This window comes from Lineus longissimus, chromosome 9, assembly GCF_910592395.1.
Source record: "Lineus longissimus chromosome 9, tnLinLong1.2, whole genome shotgun sequence".
In the NCBI taxonomy this organism is placed as follows: domain Eukaryota; kingdom Metazoa; phylum Nemertea; class Pilidiophora; order Heteronemertea; family Lineidae; genus Lineus; species Lineus longissimus.
In genome coordinates, this window is record NC_088316.1 from 19434791 (window position 1) to 19457194 (window position 22404).

The 22404-nt window shown below is 40.2% G+C and overlaps 1 protein-coding gene across 1 annotated transcript in view; it reads left to right on the forward strand.

The window, feature by feature from the left end:
* The window catches only part of LOC135493193 (cadherin-related tumor suppressor-like), a 45317-nt gene that overhangs the window by 7879 nt on the left and 15034 nt on the right, over positions 1-22404 (forward strand). Inside the window, exons 2-4 of the mRNA XM_064780254.1 lie at positions 16069-16267; positions 16600-16943; positions 17202-17403. Coding sequence (XP_064636324.1) covers positions 16069-16267; positions 16600-16943; positions 17202-17403 — 745 coding nt within the window. The remainder of the gene's footprint in view (positions 1-16068; positions 16268-16599; positions 16944-17201; positions 17404-22404) is intronic.

Sequence of the window (22404 nt, forward strand, 5' to 3'; positions counted from 1 at the left end):
TAGAATCTTACCTCCCCTGTTGGTTGGGCCGGGGAGGGTTCCTTGGCACCCAAACGACCAGCAGGTGGTTTGATCAGACCCTTTCCCTTCGGAGGGACCCTAATTTTGTCTTGACTCCGGTAACCCCTTTCATTAGGAGAGAATATGGGGTTGTTGAAGTTGCTACCCCCCTCGGGCCCTATCTCTGCCCAGGCTTTTGTTGGTTGCCTCTCTCTGTATCGCTATCACTGTCTCTAATCTCGCCAATGATGCTGGTAGAGACTGTCTTTTAGTTGCCATGACTCCTTAAGATTTGGTCAGGACATTTAGGCTTTGATCTTTAATGCTTTTAATTTTGGGAAAAGATACTCTAACAATCTGTGAATCCCAATCTGATAAACTATGTGTAAGACAATGGAACATCTGTCTGAAGACGTAAGACCTAGAAGTCTTGACCAGCAGAGACCACATCAGATCCTGCACAAAAAAAACACCCGAGATACTCTAACAATCTGGGAATCGAAATCTGGTGAAATGTAAGACAACTGGGAAAAAGATATTTCGTCGGGGCTGAGGTCAGCTAGGACATTATAAAACAATGGAAACTTGGTGTAGGACGATGTATTCTGTAAAAGGACGTACAGCCTTGTGTCCAACTGACTCCAAGCATAACGAAAGTGATCTCAGAGCCATGTCTTTTGCCTTACAACAGTGTATCTATATATCTACATGTGGTTTTATGAGCTGTGCCAAAATATCTTCCAATGAAAAAAATGAGAAATTTTCCTTGATATCAAGTGTATAAGCAGGTGTGGACTGTCCAGTGCCATGGCAATGAGTATACCCACACAGTTTTTTGTGTTCAAATCCTGTTCAGTAATTCACTGAAATTCTTAATACCATTGCCAAAGTGTATTGTTCCTTACTATTGTATTTTACCCTCATTTTGCTTGAATATCCTTGGACAATGGTGAGCCTAATCCCTTCAAACCTGCTTTATAAGGCAAGGGCACAGAGGACAACCATAGAAAGTCTGTACAGGAACACTGCACAGGGACATTGTCTGTGTTGGGAACCCTGTGAAGCCTGCTGAATGGCACAATGAGTCATCTGGCAAGAGGGCGTCACCAGTACATTACATGTTGGCGCACTGTCGGGATTCAGAAAGGAATGACACATGTTCCACCTAATCTCCATGTCCGTTATGATGTGAAGGAAACAGCGATGATGAAATAAGCTGCTCATTTGGGGCCATGGCTGATACATTGCACTTCGATGCGTTTATACTCTAATCACAGGGTTTGGGATGAATGACTGGCATATTATGAATTATAATGTATGTTTCATGTTGCATAAAAAATTTCATCTCATTATGATGATAAGCATGCAGCATGGAAATGTAGGATCCGAAGACCTCTTTTCTTGTTGATCATTAGGTGCCATTGGCTATCAAACCCTTTGACTTGATGATACCATTCATTGTAAAGGACATTAAAATCGTTTTTAGGCTGTGCAACTCGATCTCAACTGAGTGACGAAATCAGCACAATATCTTTTGTTGATAAAGTTGGTGTATACTGATTGAACTGGGATGTGATTATTTGTGTTTGAAAACTGGAGAAGTGGAAAATCATGGACAATTGGGAAACATAACTGTCAAGAGTGACCCTCAGGGTTTGTAGAGATGAAAAAATGTCCTGTAAATGTTTTCTGGTCCTTTGTTTTTCTCTTAGGAAGGTGTGGTTTTAATGTACACTTTGGTTTAAAAGCAGTTGGGAATGCCTTATGTGAATCCATGCATTAATAATCACCCCTAGTCCTGCTACAGTGGCCATAATGAACCCTAAGTCTATAATTCAGTAATACACTAATGCACACAGTGTTCTATTGAGCCCTTGCAAAAACAAAAACCCAACTGGCACTTTTAATTATACCAATGGCTCCAGTCGGGAAAAAAGCTCCATGAATTTTTGATAGAATATATTGAGGCTTTGTAAAAACAAACCCCTGAGTGCTGAATGTACAAAGTACTGGTCCCTGGTCTGGAGGCACTTTATACAGTACAATGAATTCAGTACAGTAATAATATTATTTTCTCTCTATTTTGCCATGTTTAGACAATATGCTAATTTTAGATGGCCTTCTTATTGTATTAGTCATGAGCGGTTTAGCATCCTGGTATCTTTGAAAGAATCTGGAAAAGAATCTCAAATATTGTTAGAAACCGTTGCTGTAGAATCAGTCAGGTGATGTCTCATGTTTCCAGAAGACACCACCACTGCGATGGCTCCTGACCAAGTTGACAGTATTGAAACTCAAATTTCCAAAAAAAAACATACTTCAAAACAGAAAAATATATGCGATGATATAACACAGGCATTCCTGTAATTGATCTCTGCTCGATCACCAACCCAAATAATGATTATTTCAGATATAAACTAAATAGATGACATAACACTGGACTTTGTCCTGGCCTATGAGTAATCTGAAAACATGTGTGTATAATTGGATTGCTGGGAATAAAATGTCCATGTATTATATCAATTTCTTATAAATCCAAGATCAAATAAGGATTGTTTGTCGGTATCAATGTTTGGTCGTTGATCCTTACTGGTTTTAGCAAATGAAATAGCTTCTTTTCAAAATGTCATGAAATGAACGTCAAATACACATTAGTAAACAATGATGTTTTAAATTTGATAACCAAGTAAAGGATATGATTATTTAGACAGTGATGATAGCTTTTATAAACTGATTCACGAAACGAAGTGATAGTACCATGATTAAAACATGTCCAGCTAAATTGCTCTTTCAAGAATCACAAGAAGTTTTACATGGAAATATGGAGTAAGGCGGCTTGGAAATCCTGGTTCCGCGTGGCTTCATTGATTACCCTGAGATTAATTGGTGGTAATTAAAACTGACTAAGGCCTAGTCATGACCATCTGTTGGTCCAATCACCGCATGGACTCCAACACGTCATTCTGTCTCACACTTATTCATGACAATATCATGAAGAACGCCTTGTTGGCTATTATTTCTTTCAAAAAATACTACTTTCTCCACCAATATTTGACAAATTCCAGCAGTCTTGTCTGACTTGTGGCATGTTGTCAGAAGTCACATACATGGGCTCTAAATCGGGATTTAAGTGGTCATTCTGGTCTAAAGGGACATGGGCCCTGCTGTGTCCCGCTTTGTACCTGTGGTGTAAGACTGGTGGGAAAGTTTGGACTAAGTTTGACAAATCTTTCTGCTATAACACGAGCTAATCATTGTAGGCAATGTTGTCGTCTAGGGCCTAGGGCGTGATCATGTGTTATGGATTGAATCCGGGCTACATCGGATAAGAACATGTAATATGGTATTGGTCTTGCTTGATGTCAACAAATCTTATCAAAAGTCACTTCGCGTGGCGAATATTGCAATAGCAAGGTTGAAAGTTCACATCTCCTTCATTTCTACCATCCAGTTTTGGTTGGAATGATACTCTTTAGAGCTAGTGCAGTCACATTGACTGGGAGTGGGATGTACCACATCCTCTGTGCCCTTTGCCTAAATGCATACATCATACACGATGGTGTCTGTCCGCACCATACAAGCCGTCCCGTGGATCGTTCCACGTTGCAAAGATGGCCCAACCACCAGCTGAGACAGCCATATTCAAGTGTAAATTTAACCGTCCTACCCGATGGAAGTGTTTAGAAATAAATCTCCTTTTATATGTGAAAGCCTGCATGCACTCGAATAGGAATAGCATACAGCTCTGTGGTGTTCATAAAGAAAAGAGACAAAGGCATTTGTAGATGATTGATATCAAGTGTGAGAGACGAGTTTGCCCTATGTGCTACTTTTGTTCACCCATGTTATAAAGTGTTAAAAAGGTTTCCTATAGACTTATTTAACAACATTTCCCCGGCTTTTGTATTGGTCTAGAAGTGGACTCATACTGCATACCAGACACCATATTTATGTCTTGTTAACACTGGTTTTGTCAATTTTTTTCTTCCCGTTTTTGAATAGGTGAAGGTTCTAATTAGGGTGTTTTTGAAATATTTACGCCTGTAGGGTGATTTCGGTTGAAGTTTTACTGTTCATTGACTTTCTAGATGACAGTAAAAAAAAGTCCATGGTGTATAAGATTCACGGGGATTCTATGTTTGCTGTGATTCAGTCCATGTTTTAGAGTGAATAATTTTGCTGACTTTCCAATCTTGTTGACGTTACCAGTGTATAAACTGGTGGAAAGGTTGTTCTGCACCATCCAAAAACCTTCATGAAATGTGTTCTTCCCCTTTAACTATAGTGTCCTGGGATTAATATGCCCCCTATAACCCCTCATTAAGACCTGAGCCATTCTCTGACTATACTCCATGGACTGATGCGTAACATTTAACAACGTCAAACTTGTTTGCCTTGATGTCCTCTAAGCTAACAAGCTTTTGGGTATTTGTCCAATAGACACCCCATGGTCTAGCGTTTGTGCCCTCAAAGGGCCGATTAGTTACACTGGGACAGGAATGGGTCATGAATCATTGGTGGACCCTTTGTGAATATGTAAGCCAGTGTGACTTGTTTGGCCCTTTCTGATGTGGATTGAGGGGGTCAGAGGTTCCATGAAAGTCACATGCATGTATCAATACTTTCAATGCATTGTACTTTCAATACATCAATTGTTAGGCCTTGATACTGGCTTTTATTGGTGACTGATAAATTCCTGTCATAGCATTGCCTGATATGCAATATGGGGGAGAATCACATCTCCAATTGACATTATTTAACTTCTTGGCGCATTCTGATAACCCTATGAGTCTTTCCTCTCGACTTGGAGCCACAAGTCTGTCCTCTCGACAAATAATCCATATTTATTAAACAATAAGGCGGGCAAACTGTCTTATCTGAACACATGTTATCATACTTTCAACAGTGGGAGAATGTCACATAGTGATAAAGAAAGCAAGATTACATATAGTTTATGGTTTAGTTTCGGAGTTGCTGTTTTGGATCATAATTGAAAGTCACATCCACAGTAATTTAGTTTATTGTAACATTCCAGAAAGTTTTGTGATTTTCAAGTTGACTGTTAATGCAGTCTTACACATGCAAAGGAAAATATTTGAAAAAGAAGACCGCATTTTGTACTGTTATTTGCCCAGTTTGATGTACACCAGGTATCAACAACATAGACACTCAGACCACTCCAAATTGGGAATTGTTCCTGCTTCGCATATCAACTTCCAAACTTTCGCCAGCTCAAGTTGTGAAATTTGGATCAAGTGTCTGAACTTTCATCCATTCAATAGATCAAAAATTTCAAATTCACCAGGCGGGGTGGGTAATTGTTATGTCAACTATTTGAATTCAGCAGTGTGAATTGACTTACAGGGGGACACGACCATAGACACAGAATGTTCTCGGGGCAGTGTAAACTGGCAATCTCTCATATCGGTTCAAATCTACTGTAGTGTAAATGAAAGAATTTGTGGCAAATTCTCATATCGGTTCAATAATCTACTGTAAATGAAAGAATTTGTGGCAAATTCTCATATCGGTTCAATAATCTACTGTAAATGAAAGAATTTGTGGCAAATTCTCATATCGGTTCAATAATCTACTGTAAATGAAAGAATTTGTGGCAAATTCTCATATCGGTTCAATAATCTACTGTAAATGAAAGAATTTGTGGCAAATTCTCATATCGGTTCAATAATCTACTGTAAATGAAAGAATTTGCGACAAATCTCCTGAGAATGTGACCTGTCCTCTTCAAAAGGTGTTATCTCAAAACTACGTTTTAATGACCAGTGTTTGGAATTCAAAATGAAAGTCAATATATAAGACATGGTCCATCGGGAGTTAATCAGTCGAGGAGGTCAAGGACTGTCAAACAAAGCTATCTTTTCAGTCGACCCCCTCACTTGACACAGTGTCTGTGGCGTGTGTTGCACATAGTTTCGTGCACACAGAACACGCTCACCAGGATGTTGTGTTGCATGCATCATCTCGATCAAGTATTGATAAATGCCTAGAGGTCATAGTAACCAATAATCCGTCTAGGTTCTCTTCGGTGTATTTATAATCATTTCAGGAATATCAAACACGATTTTCAAAAACATGAATTATTAGGAGTGTCGAGATTTGGGGGATGAATGGCGATGATTTCACCTGAAGCTGATGAAGGTGGCGCTAGTGTTCTATAGAATCCATAATATGAACATGTGGGTGGGAAGCAGAGGTTAATTGAGTGATTGTTTACAAAAGTATAAGCATAGCAATTTGTCAATTAGTGTTCATTGAATATACATGTACTATGAAACTACCAAGTCAAGGAGATGGCCTTTTTATGGAATGGCTGGTTTTGACAAATAGCTGTAGAAAATGCATGTTCATGATGTACTGATATTCTATCAATCTAAATCAGATTAGGTGATTGGAAAAGCATCTTATTTCTGAAGCTGATATTTATGACATTATACTACCAGTTCAGATTTCTGTCATTGATGGGGTCAGAGAGGTTGGATTGATTGACTGCGCATGCAAGCTCAGGAGAGAGTTCTCAGCTCGTTGATTGAGAACTTTGACCATGAAAGTTGACCGTGAATTTTGCTTCGGTAGTATTTTGGAAATGGGCAGCCCTGATGGCAATCCCGGTGTCAACCCATGTTCTTGTATAGATGTACAATATCTGCAAGAAATATCACTCCCTTCGAAGTAAATTTTCGATGTTGATATTCTTCATATGGTAGGGTAACCCCAAACCATTGTTTTACCTTGACTTCAATGGCCCACATGTAAGTTCAAAGACCAAATCTGTCAACATTGAAAATGTGATATGTCTTTGATGAAACTGATCCTCTACCTGCATTTTGCATTGCATATAATAGGTATCCTATGCATGTATTCTATGCAGTTTTTCATTAAAAATGCTCTTGTCACGTGCTATTGTTGGTGCTCTGTATTATTGGAAAATGGCCCCTTTGGCATGTCAAGTTGAGTATTGCATGCGATGACAATATGTGCCACTTATTTGCTTGATAGTCGTACATGATAAAGGGCGCTATACTGACATGTCCTGCTAATGGATGCTCCCTCTCAAGGGAGAACCCCTTGTAAGGAGTTTTCATTATAACTGACCCAGCAAATCTGACAGGTTCTTGTTTACTTCAGAAACAGATAACAAGTATGAGAGTGTTTGTTTGCTTGAAATGATTCAGAGATTTCAGATTTTTCCAGATGATAAAATCGCCACTGAAGACATTTTTTCAGAATTCGTTGAGCTGATTATGTACTTAAACTGAGTCGGCACATCTGATTAATAAAAAACTGTTTTGGTAAATATGCCATTTAGGTCAGATTTAAAAAAAGAATCACCATTGTGTCCTAAACTTGAAATTTCGCTCCAAGCAAAACATATTTTATAGACATAAAAATCAAAGCAGTATTTTGCCGTTGTGATATTTTGTCTCCACGCGGCAAAGTGGATAGATTAACCTTTTATTCCATATTTGGATGTTATCGCCGGTGGGTATATCTTTGCTGCATACACTGTGCTGCTTGTGCAATATAGATCATGTATGTGCTTGGTGATTTAAAAAGAATTTCAATGCAGCTTAGCATTAGTCATAATGCTACTGTTAGTGATGATACATGTATTTGTTGAAGTGTTGTTTGTTTTTAATCTGTTAAACAAGGACAGATATATGACAAGCTGAAGTGACGGATATTTCTTGGGTTTTCTCCGATTCCATCATAACCGGTTGTCTCTTCAAGATTGGTAATGCAGCACGAGCTCAGCGCCATTACAAGTAGAACACATGATCACTACCAAATTAAACTTCAGAGGATGTCCCAAAATGGAAAATAACCGCCACACCAACTTATTCAATGAAATAATCGCAATTTAAATTGGCGACATTCTCTGAATAGGAAGTGGTAATTCGTCCATCCATTTATCATTTCCTCTAACCACGCTTGATCTACCATCGCTCCTTTGACCACATGAACGACCCCTCGCCCCCAGCAAACATCAAACATAATTTATGCACGACTTTTGCATTAGAGTACGCTATATTTGGACACCTGAGAATTGTTCATTGATAATCTCTGCCGACATGATGTGATATTTGATTCTCGGCAAAGGGCTTCCGGAATTATCCGCATCCGTAGAATGCGATGTTTGATTGTGGTCAAAGGCTGCGGTAAACCTTGTAGGGTCTCCACCCTGTGACGCTCCCCAAATATTGAAGTTCAGAGTAGTGTAGGTATGACAGAAACTATCACCTCCTGACTTCCCAAGCTCCTCCATCAGCCTACAGCTGGGTCTTCACTCCTGCTCTCTGCTCTCTCCTCAGTGTCTTTGTCTCTCACCCTGACTCGTGAATTCCTCTAAAAACACCCTAGTTCACACAATGCTGAAGGGAGGTCCCATAAGGGGGTGTTTTCTTTGTGATGGCAGTTCCTCCTCTATGTGGTTGTATTGGTGACTTCCTGGCCTTTTATAAACAAATTTGCAAACAGGACAGGCAAGTTTGATTTTGTGTTGACTGTCCTGTGAACATACTTTCTTGCTCACAATCCTCTAAAATCGAAATCATTATCGTTGCATGGGTCAGTCAGATGTTTTTTTAAAGGCAATGGCAAGAGAGGCTTATTGGTGAACTAGGCTTTCCGAGTTTTTCTGGGAAAAGATGAAGAAACATTCTTTTCAACCAATTTGGTCTGACTTGATGGACTTGCCTGACGGTTGTCCCCCTGTCAAGGGTGTCTGCACACAATAGCAATCATCCCTCAATCAGGGGAAGAAAAGGGCAGATTGCATTTCAGGAAGCTAGCCTATCTCATCTCTTCCTCTTTATGCGGACATGGTGAGATTGGTCTCGGGGCATTTGGCGTTTCAGCACCCTCAAACACTGAGAAGTGGCATTGGTTTCTTTCCAAAGGTCTTAAGTTGAAAGTTTGTTGTTTTTTTGTCTGACTCGCCCTATGTCCCATCGCACGTCTGAATTGTCAAAACCATACCGTGCATCTTATCTTTTGATATACATTTGTAATCACTACATTCTTTGAAAATCTTCAAGAGAAAAACCCTCACATCTTTGCAAGGAAATGTCTTCAATTTGATATATTCTGTTAAAATCTCAAAAACATATTCGCAATCTGCCTGACATATTGGATGCTCGTTTTGCGGAATTTCACCCCAAGGGGTAGGATCCGGATTAAACTATGTCTTGTCATGAATATTTGATAGATTTATAAAACATATGCACAAACTATGCCATGCAATACAATGGAGTTGGATGTGCAATGTGACTATTGTGGTAACAATGGAGTGTTTGCCTGTATATGACTGTCTAGAAATCCTCTAGTGCTTCAAACATTTCTTCCTGCTTGAAAAATTGAGGATTTTTTCAGCCAGACCAAAACAGAAAAAGCTAAATATGGTCTAGCAATTATACCGGATCAACAATGGATGACCTTTGTGGTTTTGGTGCAACAAGGGTTGAAACATTGTGGTTCCAAGCAAAGAACACAGGCTATCACAAAATGTCATGCAGCCTTAGGGCTAAAATAATAGTCTAACACCTCAACAGAAAGTCCCCTGCTTTATTCAAATGGCCAATGCTCCAGATTGGGAACAAAAGCCCCCAAATATTGACATGAGCTATGGAACATGTACAGAGCGTTTTACATAGTGCTACTGCGTACATTTAGCACTCGTCTTGAGCAATGGTTGGAGAAAACTTCATAAATAAATAGTGGTTGTTTGTGTGTGGGACGGTCAATAAGCATTGAGGCATACCGCACAGACTGTTGGGTCTGCCGGTGGTGAATGGCAGAAATTGGTAAAAAGGTCAACCTAAATGGTGAAAAAAAGGGAAAAACTTTGACTTTTGCTCTTCTCAGCTGTTAAGAGTCGAATAAACTGCTGTCAGAAGTCTGTTGGTCTTCTCAGTAGAAGGCCTACTGGTCTTCAGTTTGTATCTCTGAAATGAACAGATATAGTAAGTTTATCAAGTTGGGCTACATTTGTATGACATAGGCCTAATGTGGACGTTGAGAGCTGATGTTAAAATGAAAGAGTTCTTGACCTTCAAGTGAAATCAAACAGGGGAAAACCAATGAAGACACCCATTGGCATTGATATAGCGATCTTCTGGTAAGATTGACTGCTGGTACTGCAGTTCAAGTAAACCATTTACATGGACGTAGTCTGCAGAAAATCTTCAGCCAGAAAGGAGCTCATTAGGGCGGTCTGTTACATAATGTATATGCTTGACAAAGACAATCCAACACCTGAATTGTTTGTGCCAAATTGCCTTCTGACATGTGTCTTCACCTGGTGATAAGAGTTGGAACTATATTTCCCTGGTGTTCTCAGTTTCAGCTTAGTTGACTTGAAGTGTTATGGATTGTGTGTGGGACACTGTACATCACTGTGGTTGAAATCCTAGTCAGATTGAATTGGACTGGACTTAAATGGGTTTAAAGGTTATAATAGTGGTGCTAAGCTTTGTGTTATTTGTATATTGTCACTATGGGACCTCTAATTGGCTACTGAATTTAAACTATCTGAATCCCTTCAGTTAGAAACGAAGCCTACTAACGGTGCATTAATACAAATATAGCTGACAAATCAGGGCATTCATGACAGTCTTCAAATTCGTTGACCTGGGGTGAGATATTTTCAAGCATGTGGCTCATTTATTTTGGAGAATTTAGTTGTTTTGGCCGTTAGAAGTTTACCATGAAGCAAAAAGTGACAAAATCACCAAAATCAGTTCTTTCAGCTTACGAATTGGATTCCACAGGTCCTTGCATTCCATTATGGGCAATAAACATCCCCCCCCCCCTGGGCTATCGTCTTCTAGTGCAAATCCTGTCTTATACTGTAGTGCCATCTGGTGTTGTCTTGATGAATTACATTGTTGTCATATTTCAGGGTTTTGTCCCTGTTGCCCTGTGAGATCAGTGTCAGACTTGGTCTCTTGCTCCAGGTTGGGCCATGAGATACTAGAGCTTTGTAGTCCTACGTAATCCCTTGTTGACGTTGAGTACGCTTAGATAAAATTTTGTGTAAGATTCTCAAGTTCAAAACTTGGGCGACCTCTCAATCTCTGTAGGTGCCAATGTCATCTATCTAATAGTTTGTGTTTTATACACCTCAAGGAGCATTAATGTTGTGTGCTTCCTCACTACACTGTCGAATATTCAGTTACGTTATTGGAAATCACACCTTCAGCGGAAATCATTTCATATCGATTTGAAAGCCCTCAATGAACCATTTTGTTATATCAGAAGTGAACAAAGGTTTGGCTGTGGTGTGTAAAACTGAGAGGGCATCATGCTTATGTTAGGTTTGAGCAGATGGTGGAGTGTTTCTCAAGTGGATTCTAATTCTCTTGTCACATGGTAAAATGATGAAAGTAAACTCTGGTGTCAGGCTGAGCTGTGACTAACATTGAGTCGGTATGTCATGACAAATTATGAAAATCATAAATTTACCACCTGCGAATACAAACCACACTTCAGATTGCTTATTCTCATTCTCTGGATCAGGTTGTTGACATCCTGAAAGTCTGGACAAGCTGACCTTAGATGAACACAGTCACCTATTGGTACTCCTGCACATGTTAAATATTTGACTGAAAAAGAGCATGTCTCAGGTGACATATCGTTTTCTTGATCAACATATCTCAATCGAACCTCCGCTATTCTATTTGCATGATATTACCCACTCTCAATTTCAGCGTGTTGACCGAGGACACATTTCATGTCGGTGAATACAAGGTCTTTATGTTGATTCAACACGTTGTTGGCACTTGGGTCTGGAATGAGGCCGATTGAAGTGGGTGAAGTGGCCGGATTCAATCACTTGGCATCCCCTGAATAGTATAGAAAGAACATATGGTCTAGAATTTATGATGAAAGTCATAGTATGTTGGTTGATCCTCCTATGAGGTCAGTTCTAAGGTGTGCTGTTTAGTCCACTCCAGTTTGTTATTGTTTTCAAAGTTTTCTTTGTCATTGTCATGTAGATGATATCAGTGATAATTAGTTGTTGGTGATGATAGCATTGCATCCCTGTGTCCTAAACAATCCAAGCAAACGCTTCTATTTCAAGTGAATTCCTGTCCCAAGATTGGCGCCTTCTCCAGCTATATCAGTCAGAATCTAAATATCATACTGGACACATTCTCACCACATACTGCTTCATGCTGTGATCAGTTCTTCTACGACTTCACCCAGATGCCGCCATATTGAATAGACTCCGGCCTCTGCTCAATCGGACTGCTGTGCCGTGCGGAATTCCGTTTCCACTCCAATGAGCCCTTAAAAACCATTTCTCATCACTTGAGCCAATATAGCTGTGTAATCTCTAGAAATATTGCATGTTATCATCAGGTCTAGTTGACATGGATGGCTGCATTGAACAGTAGCCATATAAAGCAATGGTTGCAGCTTCATGGTTGCAGTGTAGCCCTTGACTATTGTGCCACAGGCTGCTATCTCAATGACTCCATAATCAAATGAGCAGAAATAACTCTATTCCTTGTGCGAATCTCCTTTGCTTTCTTCATCTTAGTTAGGTTGAAAATATTGCTTTTACATCTGCCTCGAGTTTGAAAGTGTCCGGAATGTCGTCCATCGCCACCCTGTGATTACCGACAATACCATCCATTCTCACCCGCCACAGAAATAACTACATCATCAACATCATTACCATGTTCAATGAAGCGCACTCTCGATGCCTTACAAACTCTCAGAATAAACTGAGAAGACTGAAAATGATTACTGTCTGCTCCAGCTGCTCAAGAAGCGGTCATCGGGCGGTTGTTCTTCCGTATTGCCGCGGCGACCCGTCTCCAGCTGATGATGCTTCAGCAGTTGTTAAGAATGTTTCATTTCAGATTCTTGTGATGTCCAGTTGTTTTTATTTTCATTTCATTTTGTTTATTGCTGCTCTTTAGTGATGAATTAGGGTCAATGATGAGTTTGGCAGCTGGGGGTGGTGCATCTTTCAGTGGTTGTGTTGTTTGATGTGAAGAGATTGAATTGACAGTGTTCTGGTCTATGGGTCCAGTGACACCCTGGCAGATGTGGTGATATCCTTTAAGAGAGAGCCTACGCTAGGGTCATTTTGGAATGGGGAAGATATGCTATGGCCACCCCTACTAGGTACTGACTTACACAGATAGGTGACATCAATTTTCTCTTTGAGTTTTTAAGTCATTTTAAGTTATTTTTGATCAAACATGAGAACTCCACAATAACATCCAATTTAGTATCTGATCCCTGCATGACTGAACCTTTGAATGCATTCATGCAGAAAATATTGAGCGTGCAAGCTATGTTTATAGATTTCAAATTTTCACATAACACTGATCATTGAATATCACAATTGAATTGAAAATCAGTCCGTGCATAAATGTATTGAAAGAATTATTCTGGTTCCAAAATATTTTCCACAATTTTTGCTTCAAATGATAATGTGAATGGTTTGCATAGCTCTATTTGTCAACTTTAGTCTCTTGAACACAACAAAAGAAAATCAACTCAAGTATGCTTCACCCTAAGATTACAATGCAATCACAGGTAAATCAGTTTGCATTAACACTCAAGGTGAAATGGAAACATGGGTTGGAAGAAATGTCTCATGTTTGATGCCTGAAGAAATTTTTTCTTTCAATTGACAACCATACATTTCGATGGACGAAATATGGCTACACAGTGTTATTCTAGCATGTTTTCTTAGCAGATCAACAGGAAAAGTGATTTAGACTTTGCATATTTTGCAATGTTTCTGTTGTGAGTAACAGTGAGTTTAACCTACAGCTGCATGCTTCATAGCTTCAATGACATGCCAAGGCCAAGTAGGCCTACTACGTCTAATCTACCAAATTACAATTTGTTTTCCAATTATGTCTTTCTCTTTTTAACTGGGCATGTCAACGTTTTTGATATTTCTTAGCTTCTAAAGTTATGTTTTAGGCATGTCTGATATAATTCCCTCAATTTAGGTAAAAGTGCCCACATTATTATGGTTATCAAGATTGGCTTCCTTTATCAATCAAAATTAAAGTTATTTCTGTTAATTTTTTATGACATGTCAGATTTTGTAGAATATGCCGTCAAATTGAACTAATTTACATAGAGAAGTCTGTGCGTATATATCGATGGCGTCATAGTGGGGCATCCAAATACCTACGTTTCTCGCTTGAAGCCACATGAAAAATGGCTGCCGAATTAGTCACAAATTAACCAGAAAATGGTCATAGTTCTTGTCAAAAACATGTTCAGTTCTTGTGAGCTGGTCCATGTAAAATTTATCTAATTTGAAAAGAGCTATGACAGTGTAGTTAACACATCCTTTAATTAGGGACCATTCTGGTGGAAATTGCTCGCCCCCTGTGAACGCCACATAAAGGCTGGCCGAGACATTGTCGCTCCGTACTAAAAGAGGCTACTTGTGAAAACGTCTAAATATACATTGGAGTCTTATTCTAAAGGTTCTATTCACATTACATAACGTGATGGGCCGCTGGGAAGAATGTCATTAAAAATTCGTAGTCTCTAACAAGGAGCTAACAGTTTTTCCATTGGTGTGTAGATCACAACCTTTTGAAGACTCATCCTGGGAGAACGGAGGTGTCATACACCAGTAGAACCATGGGAAATAAATCGTGAAATGGACAGTCTGTGCAGTTAGTGTTGCGACTCCCATACAGTCAGTCAGATTATGGATTAAGACGCATTTTGATTTTTGGATATCATTTGCTGAGCATTATGGGATTATTACAATGTGATTGAGATATCGTATTCATGGATGTTCGAATATTGTGGATTCTGGTAAATATTGATAATGGATAATTTGTGGTTTAGTTTCCATTGAATTGAGGAGATTATAAGCTATTGTTGAATTGATACTTTGATTTATGTGCCTGGAGTGTCTCTGGGTTGAGGAGTTTGATGCAGAGGGTGTCGGGTTATATTGTGATGTTGAGTGAGAAGAAGAAGACACATTTCTTTTCATTCAGACATGTCAGAAGGCTGTATGACATTGAAGCCCATATCTGTGTATTATGCGTCAGAATATCGAGGTTATGTTGTCACTTTTATGGCAATATTGGCCTAAGGAGATGTCAGGTTTTGCTGCAGAAAGTTGAGATTGAACTTCTGTGATCACCGGGCCTTTCGCTGCCTTATCCCAGAGGAAGTCCAGGCCACTTGATCTCTAGTCGGAGCAGATTTAGAGCCACACTTCTCAGATTATCCCCGCAAATTCCATTGTTTAACCAGCAGAGGCAGGTGACAGACAAGTCACTTAACTCCAACTGCAGGTTTTTCCTAAGTCACCAAAGCAATGGGGGTCCTCGGCCTATTAAAATCTTCTGAAGCAGAAAATGGCTGGATGACCTGTTACAAACAAGTTGGGCCAAATCTGAATTGATTTGGGAGGTTCAAAAAGTCTGCAGCTAAGGGGGGGGGGGGCAGTTTCATGATGCAGAACCATTATGAATAGCATAACAAAAACCAACCAGTATGCTGGTGTCTTTGGGTGGCACAATATTATTATAGGTCTCACATAAAACATGTTCTTCCGTCATGTCTCTCCAGTTTATTGTTTGATGTTGGAAACAAAACGTTGTAATAAACAATAAGGTTCTGCAGTGAAAAGATCATGATGTTTTCGAGTTTTCACATGTGCTAGAGTTGGTTTTTGACAACGAAAGGATGGCTCTTTCCATTCTGTATTTCATTATGAAGGTACTCAAACACATACAGGTTTCTATTTTCTGTACTGGTACAACTACAAAGTGCATATTGAATGTCAAAAGTCTGGAGCGGAAGAGGGACTGTGAAGGCCTTTCAGTAGTATTTTCCCTTTCCCTTCAGGGTTACAGTGTAGGTCTCTTAGGTTCCATCACTGGTATTCAGATCAGCGGCCATATTCCAACAACAATCATGGCTCCATTGCCTGTCGCAGCGACAAAAAGTGCTTGTGTGCCTTGTGCTTTAGCTCCACAAACATATTCCTTATCGGTAAAACAAACCCAGAAATAATCATTTCTACTTTTGATATATTTCCAGGTCCATATCTCACTCTCGGATCAGAATGACAGTCCTCCACTCTTCACTTCACCCAGCTATCAAGTGACCGTGCCGGAGAATTCCCAAGGAGACCAAACACTGGCCATCATATCAGCGAGAGATGCCGACAAGGACCAGACGATCACATTTCGAATACTCTCAGGGAATGATGGGAAATTCCAACTTGATTCTGCTTCTGGTAAGTGTGGTGTGTGAGTTCTCTAATCAGTCAGGCACGCAAATATTTGAGTTTCATTGAAGATTTGACTTGTCCTGATCATGGTTGAGATATAACCGCCCTATGTCAGAAATGGATGATGTGACCACGCACAAGATTAAGATCATGACATGGTCACCTGTCCTACCCGAGGCTCAGCCGGCACAGAACATGTCCGATGTGTGCACCTGCTCCCTCAAGGGGCTCGAGGGAAATGCCATGGCCCAGTTCATTCTTTCTACTGTTTGATTGGTATTGGTAAAATATTCTGTTCAGTAGATCAGATTGTAAACTTGTTCAACCTCCCTTTCCAGGCGTCCTGACGACAACTGGAGGACTCGACCGCGAGCAGGTAGCATCCTACAACTTAGTTGTTGAGGCCTCAGACGGTGTCCACAAGTCCACCGCTATCGTCTATGTAAACGTGAAAGACGTCAATGACAATGCACCAACGTTTTCGAAACCAAGTTACTCATTTGACATCCCTGAAAATACACCAAAGGGGACGACAGTCTCTGCTGTGACGGCTTCAGATGACGATGCTGCTGAGAATGGGGAGATCACATTCTCATACGCAACGTCTTATGGCCAGGAGGTCTTTGCGTTGGACTCCAAGACTGGCATTATTACAGTGAATGGTTTCCTCAATTATGAACAGGTTAGTATGACAGTGACTCTGTCATATCCTTTAATATCGAGGACTGGGATTTTGTTTATGACATTGCTGTTTCAAGTCGATGGTGCTCAGTGATGCGTAACTGCAGAAAGGCAATGATGATACCACTGGATAGTTGATAGCTTAGTCTTATGTTATAAAGCTCATCATGTTTTCTTACTGCCCAAGTCATATGAACACCACTTTTGGGACATCCTTTATCAACCACACTTTCTCATCAAGCCAACCATTGTATTTCAGACTCCGCACTACATCTTGAAGGTGAAGGCCACGGACGGAGGCAACCCGGCTTTATCAAGCACTGTGACAGTGTACATGAACGTGATCGACCGCAATGACAACTCGCCCATATTTGACCCTGTGACGTCCAAGGTGGAGATCTTAGAGAACGTTACAACAGGGAAGAGTATTGTGACTGTGAGAGCGACTGATGTCGATGCTGGTAAGTACTGACAGTGAAATACTAACATGTCACACGGAGCACCCTTGACGCCAGGTCTGAGCCGAAACTCCTCACATAGATCCAATCATCCACCAAATCACTTGTCAGATCGCACATACCTCATTTATGGCTCACAAAACACACAACTGCACTCATAATTATATATTTTGAGAACATTCTGAAAAATCATTCTTTATACAGAATATGCCGTTTATGACAAGTACTGCTATTATCGCCTCAGCGTGAAACTAACTGTGAAGTAATTTGTCCATGTTCTGATGAATAGTCTTGAGATATCGTCCTCAACCAGATCTCTCTCTCACAAAGAAAGCCTTTTATGTCATCACGGCTTCATGTCAACCTACAAGTCTCAGGTCATGTTAAACACGGACCTCACCTTGTTTGATCGCCATGCTAGAACTAGGGCAAGAGTGGTCGTGTGTGTGATTGGGGGGAATCGTTGTCCTTTGATATTCTGAGAGATGTGTTAGTGTACCTGTCTTGTGGGTGGATATTGAGGTTGGAGAATTTGAAGGAAAAAAATTTATCAAAAAACTTTTTTTGTAAGAACTCGAATAACATTGTAGGTTTTCAGTTTGTAAAGAAAATTTGTTACAAAAACATTTCAAACCGAATTTGACTCAAATTTTTCTGCCACTTTTTATGCCCTGACACATGTCGTCACCTCATCCTGTGAACAGCTAATTAGAAACTAAACGAACCAAGTAATTAACCACAGAGATTGTGTTTCCAAGTTACTAATGTAACATTAGAAAGTAGAGTGAAAATTAGGTGTGTGGATTGAGCCCTGTGGAGGTAACGAGGAGGTGTGAGACACCTTGGAATCCATTTGGAACCAAGACAAAGGCACATCCTAAAAACATCTGTCTTCTTCATATTTGGCAGACACAGCCCCAGGAAGGCTTTGTTATGACTACAGGCCTGTGGTGAAACCAACTGGGGCCTTAAGTTCACCATGTGACAAGTCTGCAAAGGAAGCGACATGGGGCTGTTTTCCTGTTAAAAACCAACATAGCCCCAAGTCTTCGCACTCCCACTTTCCTGCCTGGGCACGTCTGGCAACAGTTTAATTGGATTTTCACATTAAATAGAAATGTATTACAATACTGATTATTTGTTATAAACTGGAAATAATTCAGCTTGGTTAAATGACATTCTATTCCAGTTTGAGTTTCAAACAATCCATTTGCTCAGTGTTGTGCATAGGCCTAGAAAGTGTACCTCCACCAACTTTATGTACGTTCAATTGTGAAGATTTTCTTCTAATCTAGATCTTCCAAACATTGGGTTTGCACTTGAATAGCCTCATTGTTCTATGTCTTTGTGGTACTTCATTCAAGTTTTTGAGGCAAATGAGCTGCTTTTGCCATTTATGGAACAAGCTGTCAACTTGATTTCCCCTCAGAGAACGTTCAGTGAAACAGAACTTGTGTCAGCATTGTTAGTATGGGGGAAACGAAATGGAAACTTAATGATATGAAGCATTGAGGTGAAGACCTAGCATTTCAATTGGGTTCCTAAATGTAATTGGGACTAGTTTCATTCAATATCAATAAGAAAACAAGGGGTGGACAGGACCATGTTCTACACCTCTCAGATCAACAGGATACCAACATCACAACAGCATGTGGTCATTTATCACCAAAACCAAGGGGAAACTCTCAATTTCTGGAAAAACACGAAATTGCATAAGATCCTTGTAGAATTCTTTAGCACCCTCACTGTAAAAAGGGTTGAATCATGACCCCCTGGCCCTTCTAAAGATAACGACCTCATCATCTCTTATCATTGACAAAAAGGGTTGTTAACTTTCCCCCTTCTTTTTGTGCCCCTTTCCTGTCATGAGAGCTGATCATTAGGGCCCTTTGCTTGTTAGTCAGTATCAAAGGCAACTTGCCTGTTGAAGGAATGGGTGAGACATAATAGAAAATGCCTGGGCCCATTTGTTGTATGGGTTCTGTGTGCCTGTTTTGTTATTGAACTACAAATCTGCACTTTTCTACAAATTGGCAGCATTTGGAGGTGTGTCACTTCAGCCAGTGTTCTAAGGTCAGGCTTATCTAATACCTGATTAGCCATCATGAGCAGCAGCTGTGATACCCAGCATTGTGTCAAAATCAGGCAATTTCTAATCAAAAAGGCTGACTGGTGATTCCAAATAACAAGGAGTGTGTGGAAAGTTCCAGCCTCCAATGACTGGCGAGTTAGGCAATGGAATTCTTACGAAATATTCTTGAATCAGTACGTGAACGCTTGGATTAACAGCCTCTGCAGCCCGATGATGAGTTTCTAAACTTTGCCATCACCATTTACGGGATGATCTCAACATACAAAAGATGACTCTGTCACCATTGTGTAACACCTTGTAAGCCTCCGGCTCTCTTTGATGACATTCGACGACACACCAACTGATATGAAACCGCGAAAACTGCCGGGGGCGCAAGCATTATTTTTGGTCAAGTTTCAAATAGTTGTGTTACAGCTGAAATCAGTGTGCATCATGTGCTGTTTCATACGCAGTTCATTGGCCTTGTAAGGATGAAATCGGGTGTAGAATGTCTCTGCTCTGATTGGTCTATTGCCCTCCTTCCTCGCGAGCCCGCCTCATTACTGCCGTGGCCCTCTCTGTCTGATCAATCCACCTTTCAATCGAACCCTCGTTCTTCTTAATGTGGGAATATTTTCATAAGAAGTGTGACCTGTGGAATGTGTTACACTAAAATATGCGGCCGTTCTATAACGAGGTATTTGTGACGATGGCGGCTTCTGATGCACAAAGCCACGTATCATCCCAAATAGAAATAACTCGCCTCCCTATTTCCCCTTGAGGGCTGGAATATTGTTATTAATAAAGCGGCCCGGTTATCTTGCCTTCGGATCTTTCTCGACAAATTGTCCGTGGAGACATCCGTGACCAGCTTCTCTAAATCTCTTATATTTTTAGCCGTAATTTGAGCTCATGCCATCTTCCTGTCTTAGTGGGACATCTGTGGTTCAAAAACAAGAAGAAACTAAGAGTTTAGATTCCTTCAGCTCATTGAAAACCTAAACCGGCAGACAGGCCTGTTATCAGATTTACCACCCTTATGCCTCTGAACAGACCAAGCAACAACGAGGGCCACAATTGTTCACTGGCAAGCGCCCAATCCCTTTTCACTTATAAAAGCCCAATCATACGTATTAGTTCCACTAGCAGCCATCATGTCCCATGAAAAAAGTCTATGCCACTGAAACGTAGAGTAGAAGAGTGGGCATTTGTTGTTGAGGTGAGGGAGTCGCTCGTTTATGACCAACCTACACCTGAAGTTGACAAGATAATTTGCATATAATTGGCGCTGATACCATCGCCATATGTTCCAATATGTTCCCGCGTACTTCAGGGCCGAAGTTTTAACTTCAAAGCTGTTGTCGTTTTGTCGTGAGCACTCTTTATGCAATCGTGTCTGACTGCATGTAATGTTGTACTGATAGGAAATCTTATCTCTGAAGGAGCAGTCTTTTGGGACCCTGATCAGCAGGGGGTACATGTATGGAGAGAGATCTTCACCAGATATGACCTCATCAAAGTCTAATACTGATAGAGAGATGAACATTGACTTGACATTGGAACAAAATATAAGACAATCTTTTGAAAACAGTTGATGTTTCGGAAATGGATCATTTTGAGAGGCACCTTTGCTTTGTTTGAAGTGAATTCATCATGTTCTGTAACAAAAGAAAATATAGGTGGGTGGGCTCAAAAAGAGACTTTTCAGACTATGCTGAAGTATGCTGTTTGTGGGTGGAGGTGTGCTTTTGGGGCATACACTCTGAGAGGTGAATGTGTATTGCTGCCATTTTTATCCCAGTTCAAAATATAAAGGAAAAGAGAGGCACCAGGAGATACATGAGGCCTGGCAGTATAGTCAAAGACTTGGCAATTTTGTTGCTTTGTTTTTTTAACAGAGGGGTACATTAAGCTCAGCCATCACAGCGGGCACTGAATGAAAATAGACCATGGTTGATTAACTGCCTGGGAAATAATAATCACATATAAAAGTATGAATGTCAATATCATATGAATGTTTTCTCCCAAGTTATTTCATGGTATGAATAATAAGTCAAATACATTTGCCACTAATGGTATTTATAGTGTGGTGAAAAGCTGTGATATCAGAATCATTGTTGGCAATAAAGTAATTGATCATGTAGCGCTTGAAATAAGTCCTTCAAACTGAATGCCATGTTTTCTTACTTTGCAAAAAATGACTTCATACTGGTGCAGGTATTTAGTCCCGCCATGCATTTAGTGATTTTTTTCTCGACACTCAATCTTTTAGATTTGAAAACCAGAAAGCATTTTGTTGTTGAAGGACTTTAAGAGCCATTTAGGCTTGGTAGCCAGAATGTGTTCTTTTGTGGTGAAATGGCTGGTAATTTCTCTTGATGAATTCCAAATTGGTTTTTTCAACATTTCCCGTCTGATTGATCAGTGTACACACTTTTAAAGAAAAATCTTGGGGTAGAAACTTCCAGTAGAAGTCTTGTATTATGCCCTTGTTTTAATCGAAAGCCTTCCCTCTAGGCTCAAGGCTCAGGAACTCCATAGAAAAAAAATATTTCAGGCACCAAACAAATTATTTTGAATCAAAATGTTGTCAGCCCGGGGCGTGAGTGCATATTCCTACCATGAAGTCTTGTAGAGCCTGTAGCAATGGTGTCTTACTTCCTGAAGGCGGGCCTGGCCATTGTCCCTCCAGAAAACCCACAGTACATTCCCCCACTGGGGCCTATGCCCTCCATTAACTCTCAGTTTACTTATCAGAAAACAAGTCAATATTTCCCCCTGTATTGTTCACTAAAAGTCAAATGGGTTTATTTTTGTTTAGGAAATGGCCTCCTTTGCTCATCCCTTGTTTAAGGCTAGTGAAGGGTGATGTCAGGCCTCGAGTCTGTTGTCTTTAGTCATTTACCTTTTAGACCTCCGGCCTGGGGGTATCT